This window comes from Panulirus ornatus, chromosome 1 (assembly GCF_036320965.1).
Source record: "Panulirus ornatus isolate Po-2019 chromosome 1, ASM3632096v1, whole genome shotgun sequence".
In the NCBI taxonomy this organism is placed as follows: Eukaryota; Metazoa; Arthropoda; class Malacostraca; order Decapoda; family Palinuridae; genus Panulirus; species Panulirus ornatus.
In genome coordinates, this window is record NC_092224.1 from 68416643 (window position 1) to 68443515 (window position 26873).

At 42.0% G+C, this 26873-nt stretch overlaps 1 protein-coding gene across 1 annotated transcript in view; it reads right to left on the reverse strand.

Annotated features, from left to right (window-relative positions):
* Positions 1 to 26873, reverse strand: part of mib2 (mind bomb 2) — a 330213-nt gene that overhangs the window by 34037 nt on the left and 269303 nt on the right. Inside the window, exons 9-10 of the mRNA XM_071663617.1 lie at positions 25883 to 26039; positions 1891 to 2045 (exon numbers count right to left, since the gene is read on the reverse strand). Coding sequence (XP_071519718.1) covers positions 1891 to 2045; positions 25883 to 26039 — 312 coding nt within the window. The remainder of the gene's footprint in view (positions 1 to 1890; positions 2046 to 25882; positions 26040 to 26873) is intronic.

A 26873-nucleotide genomic window follows, 5' to 3' on the forward strand; every position in this document is an offset into this window, starting at 1 on the left:
CAGAAATATAAAATGAATATAAAATGAGCAACAGCAAAGGATTAGACAATAAATATGCAATTGGATACCATAGCTCTGGGTAGCTTGAAACCAAACATACTGTCCCTAACTAGTTAATGCCTTACTATTGTTTAAGAAGTGAGTTTTCAGCACAATATGCTTTGATATTCAAAGCTGACACAATAGTCATACATCCAGCATGATGAGATCAAGGAAGCAATACAGTCTAATGCATGCAAGGGAATGTGCATACTAGCCAAATATGAATGTTGAGATCAAAGAGCACATTGCCCAGTGTGAAATATGTAACCGATTCAAGAGTGCCCAACAGAAGGCAACCCTAATGTCCCATGAGACAGCAGACTGACCATGGGAGAGGGTAGGTGTTGATTTGTTTGAACTGAAGAATTCAAAACTTTTTACAGATTGTGGATTATTTTATAAACTTTTGGGAAGCTGATGTGTTGGAGTCGACAAGGTCCAGTGCAGGTATAAGAAAAATGAAAGCTCACTTTGCAAGATATGGGACTCCATCAGTACTTGATAACAATAGACTACAATCTATCAATGGGGAGATCAAGGACTTTGTAGACAAATGGAATGGTTAAAGCAGCTGTCAAAACTGTTAAGAGTCTGATCAAGATAGCTGTGACCATGGAAAACCATGCATATCTGGCAGCATTGGACTAAAGAAACACCCCAACACAGGATATGGAAGTAAGTCCAGCCAAACAGAACTTAGGAAGAAGTACATGAACATTGCTACCAATGTCATCTAAGCTCCTAAACCCACAAGGGATAGATGTCTCACTTGAGAAGAAAAAAAGAACACTCAAGATCTTGAAGAGTGCATGGTTCTAAATTAAGACAGCTAAGGATCTGGACCTACTGGAAGGAGATATGGTAAGGATCAAACCAAGTACTCTCGGAGATGCAATTTGGCAGAGAGAAACTGTGAATAAGGGGTTGAATGAGAGGTCATGCTTGGTAATAAAAAATTCTGGGACTGTACAACACAATAGGCAACACTTGAGAAAGACTAATGAACAAGAATTGGATGATGAAGAAAGACCACAAGACAGCATGACAAGAGATGTACGAGTTGAGGGAGGGTTAGAGACAGAATCGGGTTTGGAAGACAATGCGAATACAAATGTTAGCATGCCAAGTAGCATGCAAGATCAGAATAAAAGATGTATATTATATAGATGATTCTACTGCAGCAAGTAAGGTTACTAAATGCAGTGTGAGACCAAACAGAAACATGCAGCCAGTTAGATTTAAGGATTACAGTGTAAACAAGGTGGTGTGTTACTACATATGAATACTCACATAAATGTGCCATAAATTATCTCTTTTAGTTTAAATATCTAACCAACAGATATCAAAACACTTTCATATTCTTGTAATTAACAAGGATTTTCTAAGCTGATGCACAATTATACAATACAAATGCAATGTCTTTTACAAGAGAAAGGTTGTACCAATATCCATGTTTATTACAGTCTACCATAGCATGTTTTCTATAGGCAAACAGCTATTTCACTGATACCTGCAGGAATGTAAGTGACCGTTTCCTTGAAAATACATGGAACAAGGTGATTCCTGGTTTCTCTCTACTCCAAAATATTAGGCCTCTCTATGACAAAGAAACTAATAAAAAATCAAACATACTTCCTATTTCTTCCTTCTCATCCTGGTTTCATCTAAACACAATCTCACACCCCAGCCTAAGCCTTTGAGAAGGATAACCATCCCTCATTTGACGAAATGTTTCATCCTTTACCGTCAGTTTCTCTTTTCATATAAATATTTTCAACTATCTGTATGTTCTTACAATGACTTAGGTAATGGGAATCACACTGCACTGAACACAAGCTAAAGACTCACAAGTTATTCCCCTTCAATGCAGCATGATGAAGAACATTGAATCCTCTTTTATTAAGCAGAGTCAAGTCCAAATATGGGGAGTTGCCAAGCAGCTCCAAGATTTCTATGCTGTCTTTCCCTATTGCATCATGCAAAGCTGTGTCACCATAGGAGTCCTGAAAAGACAAGAAAAAAAATTTTTATTCAACCAAAATTCAAGAAGCTTGTTTAAGCTTTTCAGCATTATCAAGTACTACTATGTGCTACTGACAGTTTGATATATACCATTTCACAGGAATTAGATGGAAATGAAATGGCTGTGGACAATATCTGGTGTGAGGAGGGTTCATTAAATAAGGAAGGACAGTGTAAGATATGATCTAGCCTAAATTTTTCCTGTACTAAATGACTCCTATGTACAGCAAGATACAATACTTATGAATAACACTTTCATGAAATTTCCAATCTTACAAAAGGCAACCAAAATACTCAATAAGACTATAACATATCTGAAATCAAAATGAGGAATAACTTTCTGAAAAATATTCTGTAAATGGCCATAGGAGCACTTTGGTGCTTTGTATTCCTAACATTCCCTGCTCATTTGGAGGTTATTACTTTATTCTGGTTTGTTGAAGAGCAGCTATATGATCAAAAACTGGCAATATTCTCTCCCTGAAAATGCCCAGTCATGCATCATTTTCACTTACTATACCATAAAAAAAAAAAAAAAAATACAGGCTGGAGTTGGTGTGAGGGTAAAGCTGCTAAAAATCAATACAAATAGCAGCTATAAAAATGAGTATCCCTAAATAAGATTATACAAGAGCTTGGAAATGAAAAGACTATGATATATCTCAAGAATCAAGATAATTATGCATACAATGAGTCAACTACGATTTTATAATATATTTTATGCACAATACAGTACAAAAGAATTTAAACTATGCTAACTGAAATATAGTAAAAATATTGGTTTTGCCATAAGTTTTCACTACCAGATTCACAGAAAAACCTGATTTATGAAACTCATCTGATCATGACTAATTTTCAAAAAATATCACCACACATAACTATTCAAGGCAGTTGGAGTGGATGGTACTGAAGATGAATTTATCAAGAAACAGGGTGTCTGTGTCGTTGATTGGTTTGTAAAGGATTTCAATGTACATATGGATCATGACAAAATGCCTGAGGATTGGCAGAATGCATATATAGTGCTAATATAAAAAGGTAAGGGGGATAAAGGTGAGAGTCAACCTGCAGAGGTATAAGTTTGTGGAGTATACTTGTAAGTTTTAAGGGAGGGTATTGACTGAGAGGGTAAAGCCATGTACAAAGCATCAGATTGGGGAGGAGCAATGTGGTTTGATCAAATGAAGTGGTAGAGGATGTGTGGATCAGGTGTTTACTTTGAAGAATGTATGAGACATACACAGAGAAACGTTTATATGGATTTTTATGTGGCATTTATGGATCTTGAGAAATCATATAACAGGGTTTATAGAGATGCTTTGTGGAAGGCCTTAAGAATATACAGTGTGGGAAGAAAGCTGCTAGAAAGAGAAGTTTCATCAAGGGTGTAACATATGTGCACAAATAGGAAGAGAGGAGGGTGTATGGTTCCAAGTGAAGGTTGGTTTGAGGCAGGGGTGTGTGATGCCACCATGGTTGTTCAATATATTAATGGATGAGGTGGTGAGGGAGGTATATGCAAGAGCCTTGGAGAGAGGGAAGAGTATGCAGTCAGTAAGGGATGAGACGGACTGGGAAGTGAGTCATTTCTAATCTGGTGGCAGATTAGAGAGACAAACTACAGAAGTTGGTGAGTGTGTTTGGAAAAGTGCATGAAAGGGTAAAGTTGAGAGTAAATATGAATAAAAGCAAGGTTATTAGGTTCAGCAGGGTTGAGGAACAGGTTAGTTGGGGTGCGAGTTTGAATGGAGAAAAATTGGAGGAAGTGAATGTTTTAGATGAATGTGAGAAGACATAACAGCAAATGAAATCACTGAAGCATAAGTGAGGCATCGGGTAGGGAAGGGGAGAAGGCTTTATGAGCACAATAATGTGTAGGAAGAGAGAATATAAAACTGGGTGTGCTTGAAGGAATAGTGGTCCCAACAATATTGTATGGATGAAAGGCATGGGCTATGGATAAGACTTTGTGGAGGAGGGTGGATGTGTTGAAAATGAAGTGTCTGAGGACAATATGTGGTGTGAGGTGGCTTGATTAAGCAACTAATGAATGGGTAAGAGAGATGTGTGGGAATGAAAAAAAAATAATGTTGAAAGAGGAAAGGTTGACAAAGAGGATATATGTGTCAGAAGTGGAGGGATCAGAGAGAATAGGGAGACAAAATTGGATACGGAAGGATGAAGTAAAAAAGATTTTGAACGAGTGGGGTCTGAACATGCAGGAACATGAAAGGCATAAACAGGATAGAGTGAGCTGGAACAATAAGGTATACTGGGGTAGACACGCCATCAATGGATTGAACCAAGGCATGTAAATGTCTAGAGTAAACCATGGAAAGGTCTGTGGGGCCTTTATGTGCATAGGGAGCTGTGGTTTTGGTCCATTACACATGACAGCTCGAGTATAGATGTGAGTGGATGTGGCCTTTCTTCATCTGTTTCCTGGCCCTACCTTACTGAAGTGGGGGGCAGCAATCAGGTGTGGGAGAAAAAAATGTTATGTATCCTTTTTTCTTTTCTTTCATGCATCTATGGTGTTTCCTGTGGGGCAGGGTGTCACTGGGGACAGATGATAGTGAGCAAGTATGAATATGTACATATGTACGTATGTGTGTGTATGTATATCTATGTACAGAGAGGGAGACCAAGTGAGGATATTCTTCTAAGGCTTAGTCTGTTCTTAATGCCATCTCACTGGTTTCCTGTGGAGTGGGGTAGACAAGAATAGATGAAGGCAAGCAAGTATGAATATGTATATGTGTATGTATGTAATGTCTGTGTATATGTGGTATTTATGTACATGTATGTGTATAATGAGTGGGGGGGCCATTCTTCATCTGTTTCCTGGTGCTATCTTGCTGATGCAGGAAACAGCGATTATGTATGAAAATAATAATGTCGGTGAAGGGGGCTAATAGGGAGGAAATAACAAGTAGTGGTGACATGAGAAGGAGATAAAGTGAGTATTTTCAAGGAGATAAAGTGAGTATTTTCAAGGTTTGTTGATTGTGTTTCATGATAGAGTGGCAGATATAGGGAGTTTTGGTCGAGGTGGTGTGCAAAGTGAGAGGGTCAGGGAGAATGGTTCGGTCAACAGAGAAGAGGTAGTGAAAGCATTCTGGAAGATGAAAGCCAGCAAGGGGAAGGGTTAGGATGGTACTGCAGTGGATGGTTGTTTAATTTGTTTATGGATGGGGGTGTTAAGAAGGTAAATGCAAGTGTTTTGGAGAGAGGGGCAAGTATGCAGTCAGTTATGGATGAGAAGGCTTGGGAAATGAGTCAGTTGTTGTTCGCTGATGATACAGCGCTGGTGGCTGATTCGGGTGATAAATTACAGAAGCTGGTGACTGAGTTTGGTACAGTGTGTGAAAGAAGAAAGCTGAGAGTAAATGTGAATAAGAGCAAGGTTATTAGGTACAGTAGGGTTGAGGGACAAGCCAACTGGAACATAAGTTTGAATGGAGAAAAACTGGAGGAAGTGAAGTCTTTTAGATATCTGGGAGTGGATTTAACAGTGGATGGAACCATGGAAGCAGAAGTGAGTCATAGAGTTGGGGAGGGGGTGAAGGTTTTGGGAGCATTGAAAAATGTGTGGAAGGCGAGACCATTATCTCCGAAAGCAAAAATGGGTACATTTGAAGGAATAGTGGTTTCAACAATGTTATGTGGTTGCGAGGCGTGGGCTAAAGATAGGGTTGTGCAGAGGAGGGTGGATGTTTTGGAAATGAGATGTTTGAGGACAATATGTGGTGTGAGGTGGTTTGATTGAGTAAGTAATGAAAGGGTAAGAGAGATGTGTGGTAATATAAAGAGTGTGGTTGAGAGAGCAGAAGAGGGTGTATTGAAACGGTTTGGTCACATGGAGAGAATGAGTGAGAACAGATTGATTGAGAGGATATATGTGTTAGAAGTGGAGGGAACGAGGAGAAGTGGGAGACCAAATTGGAGGCAGTAGGAAGGAGTGAAAAAGATTTTGAGTGATCGGGGCCTGAAAATGCTGGAGGGTGAAAGGCGTGCAAGGAATAGAGTGAATTGGAATGATGTGGTGTACCGGGATCGACATACTGTCATGGGTTTGAACCAGGGCATGTGAAGTGTCTGGGGTAAACCATGGAAAGTTTTGTGGGGCCTAGATGTGGAAAGGGAGCTGTGGTTTCAGTGCATTACACATGACAGGTAGAGACTGAGTGTGAACGAATGTGGCCTTTGTTGTCTTTTCCTAGTGCTACCTCACGTGCGTGCTGGGGGAGGGGGGTGCCATATCATGTGTGGTGGTGTGGCGATGGGAATGGATGAGGGCAGCAAGTATGAATATGTACATGTGTATATATGTATTTGTCTGTGTATGTATATGTATGTCGTTACAAACGTGTGTGCCCACATGTTCGTGTATAGTTGTATGGTATGTGTGTGTGTCTTTGTGGTTATACTGTAAGTGATGTTTTTGGGCAGGACAACCGAGGAGAGAGCAAGACCATTAGGCCTGCTGTATTCCCACACCTCTGAAGTTTCCAGATGGCCGAACGGGTGTCAAGAGGGTCGTGCCAGGACATCAATCCAGTTAACCCCAACACTTGGACATTTCATCCCAGCATTGGCAGCTGGTGAAGTCAAGATGGGAGGTCAGCCTACGAGATATGGCCTCCTGTACATCATCATCACTGTCAGGACAAGAGGAGGTTGAGCCTTAGGCAAGATGTGGGTCGGACTTAGGATCCTCCAACCAAACAGTAGTTTCACTATAGCCCCTCCCTCAATCGCCATCGGACATGAGGCCTCCAGCCGAGTAGGAGTGGCACTTAGGAGCCACCCTCTTCCAATCATAACTGGACCTTAGGCCCATAGCCAATCAAGGGTGGCACTGTAGGGTAACAGGGCAGATGCAAGTCGTTCCTACTTGCAATAAAAACCTCTGACATCCACTGATTCCTCTCTAGCCCAGCGAGGTAAGTGGTTTTCCCTCTGTCCCAAAGCCCACAACCCGAGTGAAGTGCGCGATATAAATTCTACGGTGTTGAACTGCCTCTGTCATTTAGTTTCGAGTGTCATAGAGTATTGTAACTTGTCACAGAAGTGTCTAACAATACGTGTATCTTGAATCATGTTACTGAAGTTGTCATAAAGAAAAGAGATCTGGTTTGAAATCTTACCTGGAATGTTAAACTCATGTTCAGTGTTAATGTAAATGATTTGTGCCTTATTCATGTGTTTCTGTTATTTTCTACTCTTTAGTTCTTTTATTATAGGTAGTTTTAATGCTGGTGTTTGCTTTACTCCCATGACTTTAAGACAGTGTTACCCTGTGTTGTGTAACAAAAAGAAATTGGCGACCCTGCCAGGCTCAGAATTCGTAACATAAAAAATTTGGCGACCTTGCCCCAGGATATTTCTTGCCTTAACGGAATCTCTTTCCTCGATTCGTTAATCATGCCGTTGACCAGCAACGCTGATGTTGACCATTTCTGTCGATCTGAGCCCTCTCCCAAGGACATTAAATCTTTAACAAGTTATGAGCTGAGGCTTGTTATGGATAGGTTAAAAAAGAATTATGACTGGATTGCTAGTAAAGTACAGTTGGAGACTTTATTAATAAATCATTTTGTTGGTGAGTAGATCGTAGATGCTGTCCTGATGTTGAAATTAGTGTTGACAATACTGTCCCATCACTGAGGTCGGCCAAAGTCTCGATCCCTCCCCATATCTCTAGTGATGTTCATGTAGGTCCCAAATACTGGTGGCTCCAACTAGAAATGGCTAAGGTCAATGCACAAATGCAAGTGCAGAAGGAACCGACTGAACAATCTAGGCTCGGTTTCAAACTTGAAAAATTATGACGGAGAGCTTCACCATCAGAACCAGTGTTGTCTCAGCTGAACAACTTAGATCTTGTACCAAAGTTCTGTGAAGATGACATGACTACATTTTTCCTTAAGTTTGAACAGAGCGCCCATCAGTTCTCTTGGCCAAAGTCGTCTTGAACGGCTGTGACACATCCCCACCTCGTTGGTAAGGCTGGGTCCGCATATGCCTCATTGACTGGTGACCAGTGTAATGATTATGAAGTTATGAAACAGGCAGTGCTGAATGCTTATCATTTAAATCTGGAAGCATACCGACTCAAATTTAGAGCTAAAAATAAGCGTCCTTATCAAAACTACCTAGATCACTTTCATGAAAAGTTCAGATTATGCATGCAGTGGCTACACTCCGAACAAACTTGTGATGCTGAGGCAATCTTAAAACTAACTGTACTCGAGGAATGTAAGGACAGTGTACCCCATGATGTACTGAAGTACATAATTACTAAGAAGCGAGGAATTTTAAGGAGGCTGAGAAACTAGCAGATGAGTACGTCCTAAATCTCAAACTTGCTGCGGAGAAGTTCAAAGGATTTTGACGGCAGAGTGAAATCCAAAGGTCATGTAATCCCACCTGAATCTGCTCACCTGCCAGTAACTCATAAGAGTCAGGGGAACAACTCCGAGAGAGTTAAGGCTTGTTTTCACTGTCACCAGGTGAAGGATTGCTGGGCTAGGGTGAAGGAATCCAGAGACTCTACCAAGCGTTGGCCGGTGAGTCTCTTCTCAACTTTAGGGTCAACTAGTAATAGAAGTGAGGCTATCCCTGCTCTTAGGAAAGTGAGGGGTTGCGAGAGTTTTGATCAATCTGTAGTTATGGATCCATTTCGTGGGAACTACAATGCGTTCCTGTCTGAGGGCTATGTTAGTAGATGTGGGGTACGATGAAAAGTCACCGTATTACAGAATTCTGGTGCACTGCAGTCCCTGATGTTGGATGGCTTGGTGCCGCGAGGAGAGTCTGGAAACCAAGTCTTGTTATACGGGCTGTGGAGGCTCAAGGAAGCTCCACTAGTCGATGTGAGGGTAGAAACATATCTCTTCACAGGCCATGCTCTTGTGGGTATTGTAGATAGGTCGCCTGTCTCAGGTGTGGACTTTGTGTTAGGCAATGACCTAGCAGGTGGGAAGATGAACCCAGTGCTGGTGTTGCCTACGGGACTGGAGGAGTCCACGAAAGCAGTGCAGCTTGAGGAAGAGGTACCAGAGACAGTCACCAAGTACAAAGATGCCAGGTCCATGACAGCTGGCACAGCAGGCTGTGTGACTGAGAACATAGCTGTTGAGACAGAGACTGAGTGCATTCTCTGAGAGTGAGACCAGTGAGAGGAAGTTGTGTGATACCCTCTGTGCTGGCGTAGACTCCACTGAGACAGAGAGACTGAGTGCATTCTTTGAGAATGAGACCAGCGAGAGGAAGCTGTTTGATACCCTCTCCCCTGGTGTAGACTCCAATGAGACAGAGGAACTGAAGACACTCCCTGAGAGTGAGACCTGTGAAAGGAAGTTGTGTGACACTCTCTGTGCTGGTGTAGACTCCGCTGAGACGGAGAGACTGAGTGCGTCCTCTGAGAATGAGACCAATGAAAGGAAGCTGTGTGGGCGAGGCTGGTGATTTGTCTCGTGTCCATTCAAGAGAGACTCAGGAATGGATGACGAGATCGCCTGAGACGGTCTCAATTGAGAAGCTTCGAGATGGGCGACGAGGTGTTGCTGCCTGTTTTCAGGGTCCCTACACCATTATCCGGAGTGTAGGAGACTCAAATTACCTTGTCTGTACCCCTGACAGGCGCAGAGGCCGGAGATTATGCCATGTCAACATGCTTAAGCCATATTTCAGTCGTGATCCACCCCCTTTGGAACCAATTGTGCCAGTCTGCATCATCCAACGTAGAGGTAGCCGTGTGTGACGAGGAAGACGAAGTAGCTGCATGTGCCTAGGAAACCTGGGAGCTGAACAGAGGCACAGACAGGAAGTGGGAGGCAAAACTTTTGCATCTAATGTAGGAGCAACATGTGCAGATGTCCGCCCTGCTGTCAAAACACTCGGAGGTTTTCTGAAGCACACCTGGACAGACCTCGCTCACAAGCCATGATGTAGATGTAGGAGATGCCCGACCTGTCAAACAAGCTCCTTACCAGGTGAGCCCACAATGAGCAGCCACTCTTCACAATGAGCTGAACTATATGCTTGAGCATGACCTGATTGAACCATGTCAGTCAGAGTGGAGCTCCCCTGTTACTCTCATACCCAAGCCCCATGGGACCTATCGGTTCTGTATTGACTACCGCCAGGTTAATGAGGTGACAAGAACAGATAGTTACCTCCTGCTGCGTGTGGAAGATTGCAAAGATCGTGTTGGCAATGCTCGCTTCCTGTCAAAATTAGATCTCAGAAAAGGGTACTGGCAGATTAGATTAACGGAGAAAGCACAAGACATCAGCACCTTTGTAGTGTTAGGATGGACTTATACGTGTAAAGTGATGCATTTGGCATGAAGAATGCTCCTGCCACATTTCAACGACTTATGGGCATCCTCATCGGAGACTTGCCTGGTTGTGTTGTCTCCCTGGGCGATATTGTGATATCCAGTCAGAGTTGGGACAAACATCTACAGAGACTTGACAACGTTCTGACGGTCTTGAATGAGGCTAACCTTGTTCTCAATTGGGACAAATGTGAAATTGTGAAGGCCAAGGTGCAGTATTTGGGCTATGTGATCAGTCAAGGTGAGCTGGCCCCACCGACTGCAAAAATCCAGGCTTTATCCCAGATGGGTGCCCCCCGATCTAGAAGAGAACTGAGACGTTTTATGGGTATGGTTGGGTACTACTGGATGTTCACTGTTAGTTTTGCAACACTTGCAACCCCTCTGACAGATTTATTGAAGGATGTTAGATATGTTTGGAATGAGCAGTGTGAGACAGCCTTTCATCAGTTAAAATCCATACTTTATAATAGTCCTATTTTGCAGGCTCCTGATTTTGACCAGCCATTCAAGTTAGCAGTAGATGCCAGTAATGTGGGAGCTGGTGCTGTCCTCTTGCAGGAGGACGAAAACAAGGTTGGCCATCCCGTAAGCTATTTTAGTAAGAAATTCAATCAAGCCCAAAGGAATTATTCCACCATTGGGAAGGAACCCTTGTCATTAATACTTACATTGCAACACTTTCATGTATACTTGTGCCCTTCAGGCGATATTATCAGGGTGTATACTGACTATCACCCCCTCAAATGTGTTAACAAGTTCCAAGATAAGAATCAAAGGTTAACCAGGTGGGCCTTGTTCCTTCAAGAGTATAATCTAGATATTCATCATGTTGCTGGTGCACATAATGTGTTAGCAAACTGTTTATCCCGCTCTTAAGGTGAGAAAATTCCTCTTCCAGGAATTTTCTCCTTTAAGGAGGGGGGGAGGTGTTACAAGCATGTGTGTGTGTATGCCCACATGTTCGTGTATATATGTATGTGTGTGTGTCTTTGTGGTTATGGTGTAAGTGATATTTTAAGGCAGGACAACTGAGGAGAGAGCAGGACCATTAAGCCTGCTGAGTTCCCACACCTCTGAAGTTTCCAGATGACCGCGCGGGTGTCAGGAGGGTTGCGCCAGGCCATCAATCCAGTTAACCCAAACACTTGAACCTTTCATCCCAGGCTTGGCGGCTGGTGAGGTCAAGATGGGAGGTCAGCCTATGAGATATGGCCTCCTGTACATCGTCGTCACTGTCAGGATAAGAGGAGGTTGAGCCTTAGGCAAGATGTGGGTCGGACTTAGGATCCTCCAACCAACAAGCAGTTTCACTATAGCCCCTCCTCCAATCAACGCCAGACATGAGGCTCTCCAACCAAGTAGGAGTGGCACTTAGGAGCCACCCTCCTCCAATCACAACTGGACCTTAGGCCCATAGCCAATCAGGGGTGAAACCATAGGGTAACAGGGCGGACGCAAGTTGTTCCTAGTAGCAATAAAAACCCCTGACACCAGTTGAGTCTCGATTCCTCTCTAGCCCAGCAAGGTAAGTGGTTTTCCCTCTGTCCCAAAGCCCGTACCCCAAGTGAAGTGTGCGATGTAAATTCTATGGTGTTGAACTGCCTCTGTTATTTAGTTTCGAGTGTCCCAAAGCCCATAACCGAATGAAGTGCGCGATATAAATTCTACGGTGTTGAACTGCCTCTGTCATTTAGGTTCAAGTGTCATACAGTATTGTAACTTGTCATATATGCATCTAACAATAAGAGTATCTTGAATCATGTTACTGGAGATAAATTGTCATAAAGGAAACTAATATTCAGTGTTAACATATATGATTTGTGCCTGATTCATGTGTTCCTGTTATTTTGTACTCTTTAGTTCTTTTATTATAAGTAGTTTTAAGACTGGTGTTTGATTTAATACCATGACTTTAAGATAGTGTTATCATGTGTAAAAAAAATGAAACTGGCGACCCTGCCAGGCTAAGAATTCGTAACAATGTATACACTGAAATGCATAGGTATGTATCTGTGCGTGTGTGGGCGTGTATGTATATACATGTATATGTGGGTGGGTTGGGCCATTCTTTCATCTGTTTCTTTGCGCTACCTCGCTAACACAGGAGACAGCAACGAAGTATAAAAATATATATGTATATATATATATATATATATATATATATATATATATATATATATATATATATGCCTTCTGCAGATCCATAAATGCTACATACAAATCCATTTGCTTTTCTAAGTATTTCTTACATACATTCTTCAAAGCAAACACCTGATCCACACATCCTCTACCACTTCTGAAACCACACTGCTCTTACCCAATCTGATGCTCTGTACATGCCTTCACCCTCAATCAATATCCTCCCATATAATTTACCATGAACACTCAACAAACTTATACCTCTGTAATTTGAGCACTCACTCTTATCCCCTTTGCCTTTGTACAATGGCACTATGCACGCATTCCGCCAATCCTCAGGCACCTCACCATGAGTCATACATACATAAAATAACCTTACCAACCAGTCAATAATACAGTCACCCCCTTTTTTAATAAATTCCACTGCAATACCATCCAAACCTGCTGCCTTGCCGGCTTTCATCTTCCGCAAAGCTTTTACTACCTCTTCTCTGTTTACCAAATCATTTTCCCTAACCCTCTCACTCTGCACACCATCTCGACCAAAACACCCTATATCTGCCACTCTATCATCAAACACATTCAACAAACCTTCAAAATACTCACTCCATCTCCTTCTCACATCACCACTACTTGTTTCCACCTCCCCATTTGCGCCCTTCACTGAAGTTCCCATTTGCTCCCTTGTCTTATGCACTTTCTTTACCTCCTTCCAGAACATCTTTTTATTCTCCCTAAAATTTAATGATACTCTCTCACCCCAACTCTCATTTGCCCTCTTTTTCACCTCTTGCACCTTTCTCTTGACCTCCTGTCTCTTTCTTTTATACATCTCCCACTCAATTGCATTTTTTCCCTGCAAAAATCATCCAAATGCCTCTCTCTTCTCTTTCACTAATAATCTTACTTCTTCATCCCACCACTCACTACCCTTTCTAATCAACCCACCTCCCACTCTTCTCATGCCACAAGCATCTTTTGCGCAATCCATCACTGATTCCCTAAATACATCCCATTCCTCCCCCACTCCCCTTACTTCCATTGTTCTCACCTTTTTCCATTCTGTACTCAGTCTCTCCTGGTACTTCTCTATGGAAGGTATTAAGAATATATGGTGTGGGAGGCAAGTTGTTAGAAGCAGTGAAAAGTTTTTATCGAGGATGTAAGGCATGTGTACATGTAGGAAGAGAGGAAAGTGATTGGTTCTCAGTGAATGTAGGTTTGCGGCAGGGGTGTGTGATGTCTCCATGGTTGTTTAATTTGTTTATGGATGGGGTTGTTAGGGAGGTGAATGCAAGAGTTTTGGAAAGAGGGGCAAGTATGAAGTCTGTTGGGGATGAGAGAGCTTGGGAAGTGAGTCAGTTGTTGTTCGCTGATGATACAGCGCTGGTGGCTGATTCATGTGAGAAACTGCAGAAGCTGGTGACTGAGTTTGGTAAAGTGTGAGAAAGAAGAAAGTTAAGAGTAAATGTGAATAAGAGCAAGGTTATTAGGTACAGTAGGGTTGAGGGTCAAGTCAATTGGGAGGTAAGTTTGAATGGAGAAAAACTGGAGGAAGAAAAGTGTTTTAGATATCTGGGAGTGGATCTGGCAGCGGATGGAACCATGGAAGCGGAAGTGGATCATAGGGTGGGGGAGGGGGCGAAAATTCTGGGAGCCTTGAAGAATGTGTGGAAGTCGAGAACATTATCTCACAAAGCAAAAATGGGTATGTTTGAAGGAATAGTGGTTCCAACAATGTTGTATGGTTGCGAGGCGTGGGCTATGGATAGAGTTGTGCGCAGGAGGATGTATGTGCTGGAAATGAGATGTTTGAGGACAATGTGTGGTGTGAGGTGGTTTGATCGAGTAAGTAACGTAAGGGTAAGAAAGATGTGTGGAAATAAAAAAAGCGTGGTTGAGAGAGCAGAAGAGGGTGTTTTGAAATGGTTTGGGCACATGGAGAGAATGAGTGAGGAAAGATTGACCAAGAGGATATATGTGTCGGAGGTGGAGGGAACGAGGAGAAGTGGGAGACCAAATTGGAGGTGGAAAGATGGAGTGAAAAAGATTTTGTGTGATTGGGGCCTGAACATGCAGGAGGGTGAAAGGAGGGCAAGGAATAGAGTGAATTGGATCGATGTGGTATACTGGGGTTGACGTGCTGTCAGTGGATTGAATCAGGGCATGTGAAGCGTCTGGGGTAAACCATGGAAAGCTGTGTAGGTATGTATATTTGCGTGTGTGGACGTATGTATATACATGTGTATGGGGGTGGGTTGGGCCATTTCTTTTGTCTGTTTCCTTGCGCTACCTCGCAAACGCAGGAGACAGCGACAAAGCAAGAAAATATATATATATATATATATATATATATATATATATATATATATATTTTTTTTTTTTCTTTGCTTTGTCGCTGTCTCCCGCGTTTGCGAGGTAGCGCAAGGAAACAGACGAAAGAAATGGCCCAACCCACCCTCATACACATGTATATACATACGTCCACACACGCAAATATACATACCTACACAGCTTTCCATGGTTTACCCCAGACGCTTCACATGCCTTGATTCAATCCACTGACAGCACGTCAACCCCGGTATACCACATCGCTCCAATTCACTCTATTCCTTGTGTGTGTGTGTGTGGAAGGCAAGAACATTATCTCGGAAAGCAAGAATGGGTATGTTTGAAGGAATAGTGGTTCTGACAATGTTATATGGTTGCGAAGCATGGGCTATAGATAGAGTTGTGTGGAGGAGGGTGGATGTGCTGGAAATGAGATGTTTGAGGACAATAAGTGGTGTGAAGTGGTTTTACCAAGTAAGTAATGAAAGGGTAAGAGACATGTGTGGTAATAGAAAGAGTGTGGCTGAGAGAGCAGATGAGGGTGTATTGAAATGGTTTGGTCACATGGAGAGAATGAGTAAGGACAGACTGTCAGAGAGGATATATGTGTCAGAGGTGGAGGGAACAAGGAGGAGTGGGAGACCAAATTGGAGGTGGAAAGATGGAGTGAAAAAGATTTTGAGTGATTGAGGCTTGAATTTGCAGGAGGTGAGAGGATGCAAGGAATAGAGTGAGTTGGAACGATGTGGTATACCGGGGTCGACGTGCCGTCAATGGATTGAACCAGGGCACATGAAGCGTCTGGGGTAAACCATGGAAAGTTTTGTGGGGCCTGGATGTGGAAAGGGAGCTGTGGTTTTGGTGCATTATACATGACAGCTAGAGAGTGAATGTGATCGAATGTGGTCTTTGTTGTCTTTTCCTAGTGCTACCTCGTGCACATGTGGGGGGAGGGGGTTGTCATTTCATGTGTGGCGGGGTGGCGACAGGAATGAATAAGGGCAGACAGTAGGAATTATGTACATGTGTATATATGTATATGTCTGTGAGTGTGTATATATATATGTATACGTTGAGATGTATTGGTATGTATATGCACGTGTGTGGATGTGTATGTATATACATGTGTATGTGGGTGGGTTGGGCCATTCTTTCGTCTGTTTCCTTGCGCTACCTCGCTAATGTGGGAGAAAGCGACAAAGTATAATTAATGAATAAATAAATGATATATATATATATATATATATATATATATATATATATATTTTTTTCATACTATTCGCCATTTCCCGCGATAGCGAGGTAGCGTTAAGAACAGAGGACTGGGCCTTTGAGGGAATATCCTCACCTGGCCCTCTTCTCTGTTCCTTTTTTTGGAAAAAAAAAAAAAAAAAAAAAGAGAGGGGAGGATTTCCAGCCCCCCCGCTCCCTTCCCTTTTAGTCGCCTTCTACGACACGCAGGGAATATGTGGGAAGTATTCTTACTCCCCTATCCCCAGGGATAGATATATATATATATATATATATATATATATATATATATATATATATATATATATATATAGTTTGAGGAAAGGAACCTGGATGTTTTGGCTCTGAGTGAAACGAAGTTCAAGGGTAAAGGGGAAGAGTGGTTTGGGAATGTCTTGGGAGTAAAGTCAGGGGTTAGTGAGAGGACAAAAGCAAGGGAAGGAGTAGCACTACTCCTGAATCAGGAGTTGTGGGAGTATGTGATAGAGTGTAAGAAAGTAAATTCTAGATTCATATGGGTAAAACTGAAAGTTGATGGAGAGGGAGGGGTGATTACTGGTGCATATGCACCTGGGCATGAGAAGAAAGATCATGAGAGGCAAGTGTTTTGGGAGCAGCTGAATGAGTGTGTTAGTGGTTTTGATGCACGAGACCAGGTTATAGTGATGGGTGATTTGAATGCAAAGGTGAGTAATGTGGCAGTTGAAGGAATAATTGGTATACATGGAGTGTTCAGTGTTGTAAATGGAAATGGTGAAGAGCTTGTAGATTTATGTGCTGAAAAAGGACTGGTCATTGGGAATACCTGGTTTAAAAAGAGAGATATACATAAGTATACGTATGTAAGTACGAGAGATGGCCAGAGAGCGTTATTGGATTACGTGTTAAATGATAGACGCACGAAAGAGAGACTTTTGGATGTTAATGTGCAGAGAGGTGCAACTGGAGGGATGTCTGATCATTATCTTGTGGAGGCAAAGGTGAAGATTTGTGGGGGTTTTCAGAAAAGAAAGAGAGAATGTTGGGGTGAAGAGAGTGGTGAGAGTAAGTGAGCTTGGGAAGGAGACTTGTGTGAGGAAGTACCAGGAGAGACTGAGTACAGAATGGAAAAAGGTGAAAACAAAGGAGGTAAGGGGAGTGGGGGAGGAATGAGATGTATTTAGGGAAGCAGTGATGGCTTGCGCAAAAGATGCTTGTGGCATGAGAAGAGTGGGAGGTGGGTTGATTAGAAAAGGTAGTGAGTGGTGGGATGAAGAAGTAAGATTATTAGTGAAAGAGAAGAGAGAGGCATTTGGACGATTTTTGCAGGGAAGAAATGCAAATGAGTGGGAGAGGTATAAAAGAAAGAGGCAGGAGGTCAAGAGAAAGGTGCAAGAGGTGAAAAAGAGGGCAAATGAGAGTTGGGGTGAGAGAGTATCATTAAATTTCAGGGAGAATAAGATGATGTTTTGGAAGGAAGTAAATAAAGTGCGTAAGACAAGGGAGCAAATGGGAACTTCAGTGAAGGGGGCAAATGGGGAGGTGATAACAAGTAGTGGTGATGTGAGGAGATGGAGTGAGTATTTTGAAGGTTTGTTGAATGTGTTTAATGATAGAGTGGCAGATATAGGGTGTTTTGGTCGAGGTGGTGTGCAAAGTAAGAGGATTAGGGAAAATGATTTGGTAAATAGAGAAGAGGTAGTAAAAACTTTACGGAAGATGAAAGCCGGCAAGGCAGCAGGTTTGGATGGTATTGCAGTGGAATTTATTAAAAAAGGGGGTGACTGTATTGTTGACTGGTTGGTAAGGTTATTTAATGTATGTATGATTCATGGTGAGGTGCCTGAGGATTGGCGGAATGCTTGCATAGTGCCATTGTACAAAGGCAAAGGGGATAAAAGTGAGTGCTCAAATTACAGAGGTATAAGTTTGTTGAGTGTTCCTGGGAAATTATATGGGAGGGTATTGATTGAGAGGGTGAAGGCATGTACGGAGCATCAGATTGGGGAAGAGCAGTGTGGTTTCAGAAGTGGTAGAGGATGTGTGGATCAGGTGTTTGCTTCGAAGAATGTATGTGAGAAATACTTAGAAAAACAAATGAATTTGTATGTGGCATTTATGGATCTGGAGAAGGCATATGATAGAGTTGACAGAGATGCTCTGTGGAAGGTTTAAGAATATATGGTGTGGGAGGCAAGTTGTTAGAAGCAGTGAAAAGTTTTAATCGAGGATGTAAGGCATGTGTACGTGTAGGAAGAGAGGAAAGTGATTGGTTCTCAGTGAATGTAGGTTTGCGGCAGGGGTGTGTGATGTCTCCATGGTTGTTTAATTTGTTTATGGATGGGGTTGTTAGGGAGGTGAATGCAAGAGTTTTGGAAAGAGGGGCAAGTATGCAGTCTTTGTGGATGAGAGAGCTTGGGAAGTGAGTCAGTTGTTGTTCGCTGATGATACAGCGCTGGTGGCTGATTCATGTAAGAAACTGCAGAAGCTGGTGACTGAGTTTGGTAAAGTGTGTGAAAGAAGAAAGTTAAGAGTAAATGTGAATAAGAGCAAGGTTATTAGGTACAGTAAGGTTGAGGGTCAAGTCAATTGGGAGGTAAGTTTGAATGGAGAAAAACTGGAGGAAGTAAAGTGTTTTAGATATCTGGGAGTGGATCTGGCAGTGGATGGAACCATGGAAGCAGAAGTGAATCATAGGGTGGGGGAGGGGGCAAAAATTCTGGGAGCCTTGAAGAATGTTTGGAAGTCAAGAACATTATCTCGGAAAGCAAAAATGGGTATGTTTGAAGGAATAGTGGTTCCAACAATGTTGTATGGTTGCGAGGCGTGGGCTATGGATAGAGTTGTGCGCAGGAGGGTGGATGTGCTGGAAATGAGATGTTTGAGGACAATATGTGGTGTGAGGTGGTTTGATCGAGTAAGTAATGTAAGGGTAAGAGAGATGTGTGGAAATAAAAAGAGTGTGGTTGAGAGAGCAGAGGAGGGTGTTTTGAAATGGTTTGGTCACATGGAGAGAATGAGTGAGGAAAGACTGACCAAGAGGATATATGTGTCAGAGGTGGAGGGAACAAGGAGAAGTGGGAGACCAAATTGGAGGTGGAAAGATGGAGTGAAAAAGATTTTGAGTGATTGAGGCTTGAATTTGCAGGAGGTGAGAGGATGCAAGGAATAGAGTGAGTTGGAACGATGTGGTATACCGGGGTCGACGTGCCGTCAATGGATTGAAGCAGGGCACATGAAGCGTCTGGGGTAAACCATGGAAAGTTTTGTGGGGCCTGGATGTGGAAAGGGAGCTGTGGTTTTGGTGCATTATACATGACAGCTAGAGAGTGAATGTGATCGAATGTGGTCTTTGTTGTCTTTTCCTAGTGCTACCTCGTGCACATGTGGGGGGAGGGGGTTGTCATTTCATGTGTGGCGGGGTGGCGACAGGAATGAATAAGGGCAGACAGTAGGAATTATGTACATGTGTATATATGTATATGTCTGTGAGTGTGTATATATATATGTATACGTTGAGATGTATAGGTATGTATATGCACGTGTGTGGATGTGTATGTATATACATGTGTATGTGGGTGGGTTGGGCCATTCTTTCGTCTGTTTCCTTGCGCTACCTCGCTAATGTGGGAGAAAGCGACAAAGTATAATTAATGAATAAATAAATGATATATATATATATATATATATATATATATATTTTTTTTCATACTATTCGCCATTTCCCGCGATAGCGAGGTAGCGTTAAGAACAGAGGACTGGGCCTTTGAGGGAATATCCTCACCTGGCCCTCTTCTCTGTTCCTTTTTTTGGAAAAAAAAAAAAAAAAAAAAAAGAGAGGGGAGGATTTCCAGCCCCCCCGCTCCCTTCCCTTTTAGTCGCCTTCTACGACACGCAGGGAATACGTGGGAAGTATTCTTACTCCCCTATCCCCAGGGATAGATATATATATATATATATATATATATATATATATATATATATATATATATATATATATAGTTTGAGGAAAGGAACCTGGATGTTTTGGCTCTGAGTGAAACAAAGTTCAAGGGTAAAGGGGAAGAGTGGTTTGGGAATGTCTTGGGAGTAAAGTCAGGGGTTAGTGAGAGGACAAAAGCAAGGGAAGGAGTAGCACTACTCCTGAATCAGGAGTTGTGGGAGTATGTGATAGAGTGTAAGAAAGTAAATTCTAGATTCATATGGGTAAAACTGAAAGTTGATGGAGAGGGAGGGGTGATTACTGGTGCATATGCACCTGGGCATGAGAAGAAAGATCATGAGAGGCAAGTGTTTTGGGAGCAGCTGAATGAGTGTGTTAGTGGTTTTGATGCACGAGACCAGGTTATAGTGATGGGTGATTTGAATGCAAAGGTGAGTAATGTGGCAGTTGAAGGAATAATTGGTATACATGGAGTGTTCAGTGTTGTAAATGGAAATGGTGAAGAGCTTGTAGATTTATGTGCTGAAAAAGGACTGGTCATTGGGAATACCTGGTTTAAAAAGAGAGATATACATAAGTATACGTATGTAAGTACGAGAGATGGCCAGAGAGCGTTATTGGATTACGTGTTAAATGATAGACGCACGAAAGAGAGACTTTTGGATGTTAATGTGCAGAGAGGTGCAACTGGAGGGATGTCTGATCATTATCTTGTGGAGGCAAAGGTGAAGATTTGTGGGGGTTTTCAGAAAAGAAAGAGAGAATGTTGGGGTGAAGAGAGTGGTGAGAGTAAGTGAGCTTGGGAAGGAGACTTGTGTGAGGAAGTACCAGGAGAGACTGAGTACAGAATGGAAAAAGGTGAAAACAAAGGAGGTAAGGGGAGTGGGGGAGGAATGGGATGTATTTAGGGAAGCAGTGATGGCTTGCGCAAAAGATGCTTGTGGCATGAGAAGAGTGGGAGGTGGGTTGATTAGAAAAGGTAGTGAGTGGTGGGATGAAGAAGTAAGATTATTAGTGAAAGAGAAGAGAGAGGCATTTGGACGATTTTTGCAGGGAAGAAATGCAAATGAGTGGGAGAGGTATAAAAGAAAGAGGCAGGAGGTCAAGAGAAAGGTGCAAGAGGTGAAAAAGAGGGCAAATGAGAGTTGGGGTGAGAGAGTATCATTAAATTTCAGGGAGAATAAGATGATGTTTTGGAAGGAAGTAAATAAAGTGCGTAAGACAAGGGAGCAAATGGGAACTTCAGTGAAGGGGGCAAATGGGGAGGTGATAACAAGTAGTGGTGATGTGAGGAGATGGAGTGAGTATTTTGAAGGTTTGTTGAATGTGTTTAATGATAGAGTGGCAGATATAGGGTGTTTTGGTCGAGGTGGTGTGCAAAGTAAGAGGATTAGGGAAAATGATTTGGTAAATAGAGAAGAGGTAGTAAAAACTTTACGGAAGATGAAAGCCGGCAAGGCAGCAGGTTTGGATGGTATTGCAGTGGAATTTATTAAAAAAGGGGGTGACTGTATTGTTGACTGGTTGGTAAGGTTATTTAATGTATGTATGATTCATGGTGAGGTGCCTGAGGATTGGCGGAATGCTTGCATAGTGCCATTGTACAAAGGCAAAGGGGATAAAAGTGAGTGCTCAAATTACAGAGGTATAAGTTTGTTGAGTGTTCCTGGGAAATTATATGGGAGGGTATTGATTGAGAGGGTGAAGGCATGTACGGAGCATCAGATTGGGGAAGAGCAGTGTGGTTTCAGAAGTGGTAGAGGATGTGTGGATCAGGTGTTTGCTTCGAAGAATGTATGTGAGAAATACTTAGAAAAACAAATGAATTTGTATGTGGCATTTATGGATCTGGAGAAGGCATATGATAGAGTTGACAGAGATGCTCTGTGGAAGGTTTAAGGAATATATGGTGTGGGAGGCAAGTTGTTAGAAGCAGTGAAAAGTTTTAATCAAGGATGTAAGGCATGTGTACGTGTAGGAAGAGAGGAAAGTGATTGGTTCTCAGTGAATGTAGGTTTGCAGCAGGGGTGTGTGATGTCTCCATGGTTGTTTAATTTGTTTATGGATGGGGTTGTTAGGGAGGTGAATGCAAGAGTTTTGGAAAGAGGGGCAAGTATGCAGTCTGTTGTGGATGAGAGAGCTTGGGAAGTGAGTCAGTTGTTGTTCGCTGATGATACAGCGCTGGTGGCTGATTCATGTAAGAAACTGCAGAAGCTGGTGACTGAGTTTGGTAAAGTGTGTGAAAGAAGAAAGTTAAGAGTAAATGTGAATAAGAGCAAGGTTATTAGGTACAGTAAGGTTGAGGGTCAAGTCAATTGGGAGGTAAGTTTGAATGGAGAAAAACTGGAGGAAGTAAAGTGTTTTAGATATCTGGGAGTGGATCTGGCAGTGGATGGAACCATGGAAGCAGAAGTGAATCATAGGGTGGGGGAGGGGGCAAAAATTCTGGGAGCCTTGAAGAATGTTTGGAAGTCAAGAACATTATCTCGGAAAGCAAAAATGGGTATGTTTGAAGGAATAGTGGTTCCAACAATGTTGTATGGTGGCGAGGCGTGGGCTATGGATAGAGTTGTGCGCAGGAGGGTGGATGTGCTGGAAATGAGATGTTTGAGGACAATATGTAGTGTGAGGTGGTTTGATCGAGTAAGTAATGTAAGGGTAAGAGAGATGTGTGGAAATAAAAAAAATATGGTTGAGAGAGCAGAGGAGGGTGTTTTGAAATGGTTTGGTCACATGGAGAGAATGAGTGAGGAAAGATTGACCAAGAGGATATATGTGTCAGAGGTGGAGGGAACAAGGAGAAGTGGGAGAACAAATTGGAGGTGGAAAGATGGAGTGAAAAAGATTTTGAGTGATCGGGGCCTGAACATGCAGGAGGGTGAAAGGCGTGCAAGGAACAGAGTGAATTGGAACGATGTGGTATACCAGGGTCGACATGCTGTCAATGGATTGAACCAGGGCATGTGAAGGATCTGGGGTAAACCAAGGAAAGTTGTGTGGGGCCTGGATGTGGAAAGGGAGCTATGGTTTCGGTACATTATTACATGACAGCTAGAGACTGAGTGTGAACGAATGGGGCCTTTGGTGTCTTTTCCTAGCGCTACCTCGCACACATGAGGGAGGAGGGGGTTGTTATTCCATGTGTGGCGAGGTGGTGATGGGAACAAATAAAGGCAGACAGTATGAATTATGTACATGTGTATATATGTATATGTCTGTGTGTGTATATATATATGTGTACATTGAGATGTATAGGTATGTATATTTGCATGTGTGGACGTGTATGTATATACATGTGTATGTGGGCGGGTTGGGCCATTCTTTCGTCTGTTTCCTTGCGTTACCTCGCTAACGCGGGAGACAGCAACAAAGCAAAATAATAATAATAATAATATACATATAATACTTTGTCGCTGCATCCCGCGGGTGGGTTGGGCCATTCTTTGTCTGTTTCCTTGCGCTACCTCGCTGACATGGGAAAAGGTGATTAAGTATAATAAATAAATATAATATAAATAATATTTATCAACTGGAGAGTGGATGCAAACAAAATAAGTGTATTACTTAGTCTGTTCCTGGCACTAGCTCACTAATGTGAGAAATGGCAAACAAGCCAATTTTTCTAGCTATATAGGGAGAATGCTTGTGAAATGTATGCATAATTGGTGGAATCAAACATCAGCTTGGATTATAAATGAGTGTGGGAACCATTAGATTCCTTAAGAGGACCAGAGCAGTGAAAGTATAAAATACCTATTCTTTTAAAATTTCAGTTTTCTAATTCTGTGTTAGTACATTAAGGGGAGAGAAATAAATTCTTGTGGGACCCCTCAAGAAGACTCTTAAATCTTTGTAATATGCCAGCATTCATGGTCTTTTTGCTTAGATTATTCCAAGCATCCACTATCTTACACTAAACCATCCTTCTTAAATATCCTCTTTCTCAGCCTCTGATAAATCTGGTAATGTAACTCATGAAGATTTGCTAACCACCAATATCATCCACTTGATTAACTTAAAAGGTTGTTATTAGGTTAGCCTTTTCTCTTCTCCTCCAAGAGGTAGCCTTCAGAGCTTCATCATACATAGAGCAGCCCTCTTAATTCTGATATCATCTTAGCTGCTCTTTTCAGAGGCAAGGGATGGTGGGTATGGTGAGGGAAGGTAGACATGGAGAGCAAAGGTGGGCATATTGAGGGAACATGGGTGTGGAGAGGGAAGGAGGATGTAGTGAGGAAAGGTGGGCATGGTTAGGGAAAATGGTTGATTCTCATTTTCTTTTCTTTTAGGTGCAGTGTCCAATGTTGCCTTATTGGTGAAGTTGTTTCAATAGCCTACTTCTGTCCAACTTCAATCTATTATATGTTGTGGATAACTTATCAAACATATCTTTTGAATGCAATTTTAATATTTGCCAACAGACAATTTACTTCTTTTACAATTTTCCTGATATGAAGCTCTAGCAAAAGATTGAGTACAAAGTCGACCTCTGGATCTCTCTCACACATTGTTTCCTGTAGCTTATTTCCCACTAAGTAGTATTCAAACCAGGGGAATATTTTTCCTCTGTCCCGTCCTTATTACCTATAACATACTTGGATTGGATCACATCATCTATTTATCATACCCACTTTTGGAGTTTGTCCAGGTCCCCTTTTGGCTGAGAAAAGTGTTTCATTCCTTATTTCTTTCATGAAACTGGCTTGAACTGCAAACATATTCAGGTACAGGTCTAGTCCTTTTGGAAATCATTTACATATACCAAGAATAGAAGAGAGCCCAAGAACCTTAACCCTTTCTGAAAATGTCCTTCAATGCATTCTTTGTTCTCTTCCATAGAAGTAATTCTCATTCTAGAAAAGGAGTTCACCGCTTATTCCTGCCTGTAGTTCTATCTTCTAAATCAATTTCCAATGGGTTACAGTGTCAAAGGCTTTATGGTGGTCTAGAAACAAACACCCTATCCATCCATCTCTCTGGTCTAAAACCAAACCTTCTTTCTCTGAAGCTGTGTTGTCTCCCAGTTAGAAAGTTTCTACTTTGTAGGTAGTCATTTATTTGTATTATGATAATGTTTTCAAGCATAGTACAAACTGCACTTACCAATGAAACAGACCTGGAGGTCAGAGCAATTTTTTGGTCAATTTCTTTAAAGACAGACACAAAATTTCCCTCCTGCACATCCCTGGAAACATCCCTTTCTCTAAATTTCTACTGAACAGAGGCCTAGCAAGTGCCCCAAGACACTCCTCTGGCATCTGAGGAGACAATTCATTAGGTCCATGAGCCTTATGTACATCAAGTTGTTTTCACAGCCAAATAATGTTTTTCTTTTAATCTATATTTTCAAACCTTCTCACCCACCCATCTTTCTAACACTGGTGCAGCATTATCCTCTTTTAAAATCTCATTCAAATCCTCATATTTCACTGTCCTCCTCAAAAGTTCTTCCCTCTGAGTCCCCTTGCCTGATTAGGTGATCTTTAACTGACAGTTTGCTCCTGATGAACCTAAGGAAAAGATTTAGGTTACCTTTTGCCTTGGCCAGAATGCTCTCTTAAAAACCTTCTTCCTCCCTCTTCACCGAGCGATAATCATTCCTCACTCTCTCGTATCTCTGATACTGATTGGCTACACTTCTAGAGACAAATTAACAAACTAACCTGTTCTTTATATATTTTTTGTACAGCAAACAGCAAATCTAATATTATCATCAGAATCCTGTAACTCCATTGTTATATTCCCCTTGAATCTTCACACCAGAATATTCGTAATCTTAATATCTATAGTATTACCTTATTTTCCTTTAACTTATATATTCATACCTGAACATTAACATCACAGTTGTATTTGAGGAGCACTTTGACACAGGCTGCATGTTGCTTGTTAACAGCCACATGTAGAGCAGAACACCTGCCTTTGTTGACAACATTGATTGATGCATTTTTCCTTAATAATAATTCCATGATCTCTGGCTGATTCCTGTGTAAATGAAAAAATATGAGATTATAAAAGAGAACAGTATTGAGGGATATATTCTTTCCTATCTTAACAATGTCTGAAAGATTTTGGAAAGTCATGTGTAGCTGCCCTTGCCATATCTAAGGCATCTGACAGGGTGTGGCATCAAGGTGTCATCTCTAAGCACCTCTCTTTTGGCTTCCTCCCCTCACTTTGCTCCTTCATATATAGCTTCCTCTCCAGCTGATCTATCTCTGTGGTTGTTGATGGATCAGCCTCCCAACTTTTCTCCATCAACAGCATTGTCCCTCAAGGTTCTGTCCCATCCACTCATATACATATATATATATATATATATATATATATTTTTTTTTTTTTGCTTTATATATATGATATATATTTTTTTTTTTTGCTTTATATATATGATGATACAGCGCTGGTGGCTGATTCATGTGAGAAACTGCAGAAGCTGGTAACTGAGTTTGGTAAAGTGTGTGGAAGAAGAAAGTTAAGAGTAAATGTGAATAAGAGCAAGGTTATTAGGTACAGTAGGGTTGAGGGTCAAGTCAATTGGGAGGCGAGTTTGAATGGAGAAAAACTGGAGGAAGTGAAGTGTTTTAGATATCTGGGAGTGGATCTGGCGGCGGATGGAACCATGGAAGCGGAAGTGGATCATAGGGTGGGGGAGGGGGCGAAAATTCTGGGGGCCTTGAAGAATGTGTGGAAGTCGAGAACATTATCTCGGAAAGCAAAAATGGGTATGTTTGAAGGAATAGTGGTTCCAACAATGTTGTATGGTTGCGAGGCGTGGGCTATGGATAGAGTTGTGCGCAGGGGGATGGATGTGCTGGAAAT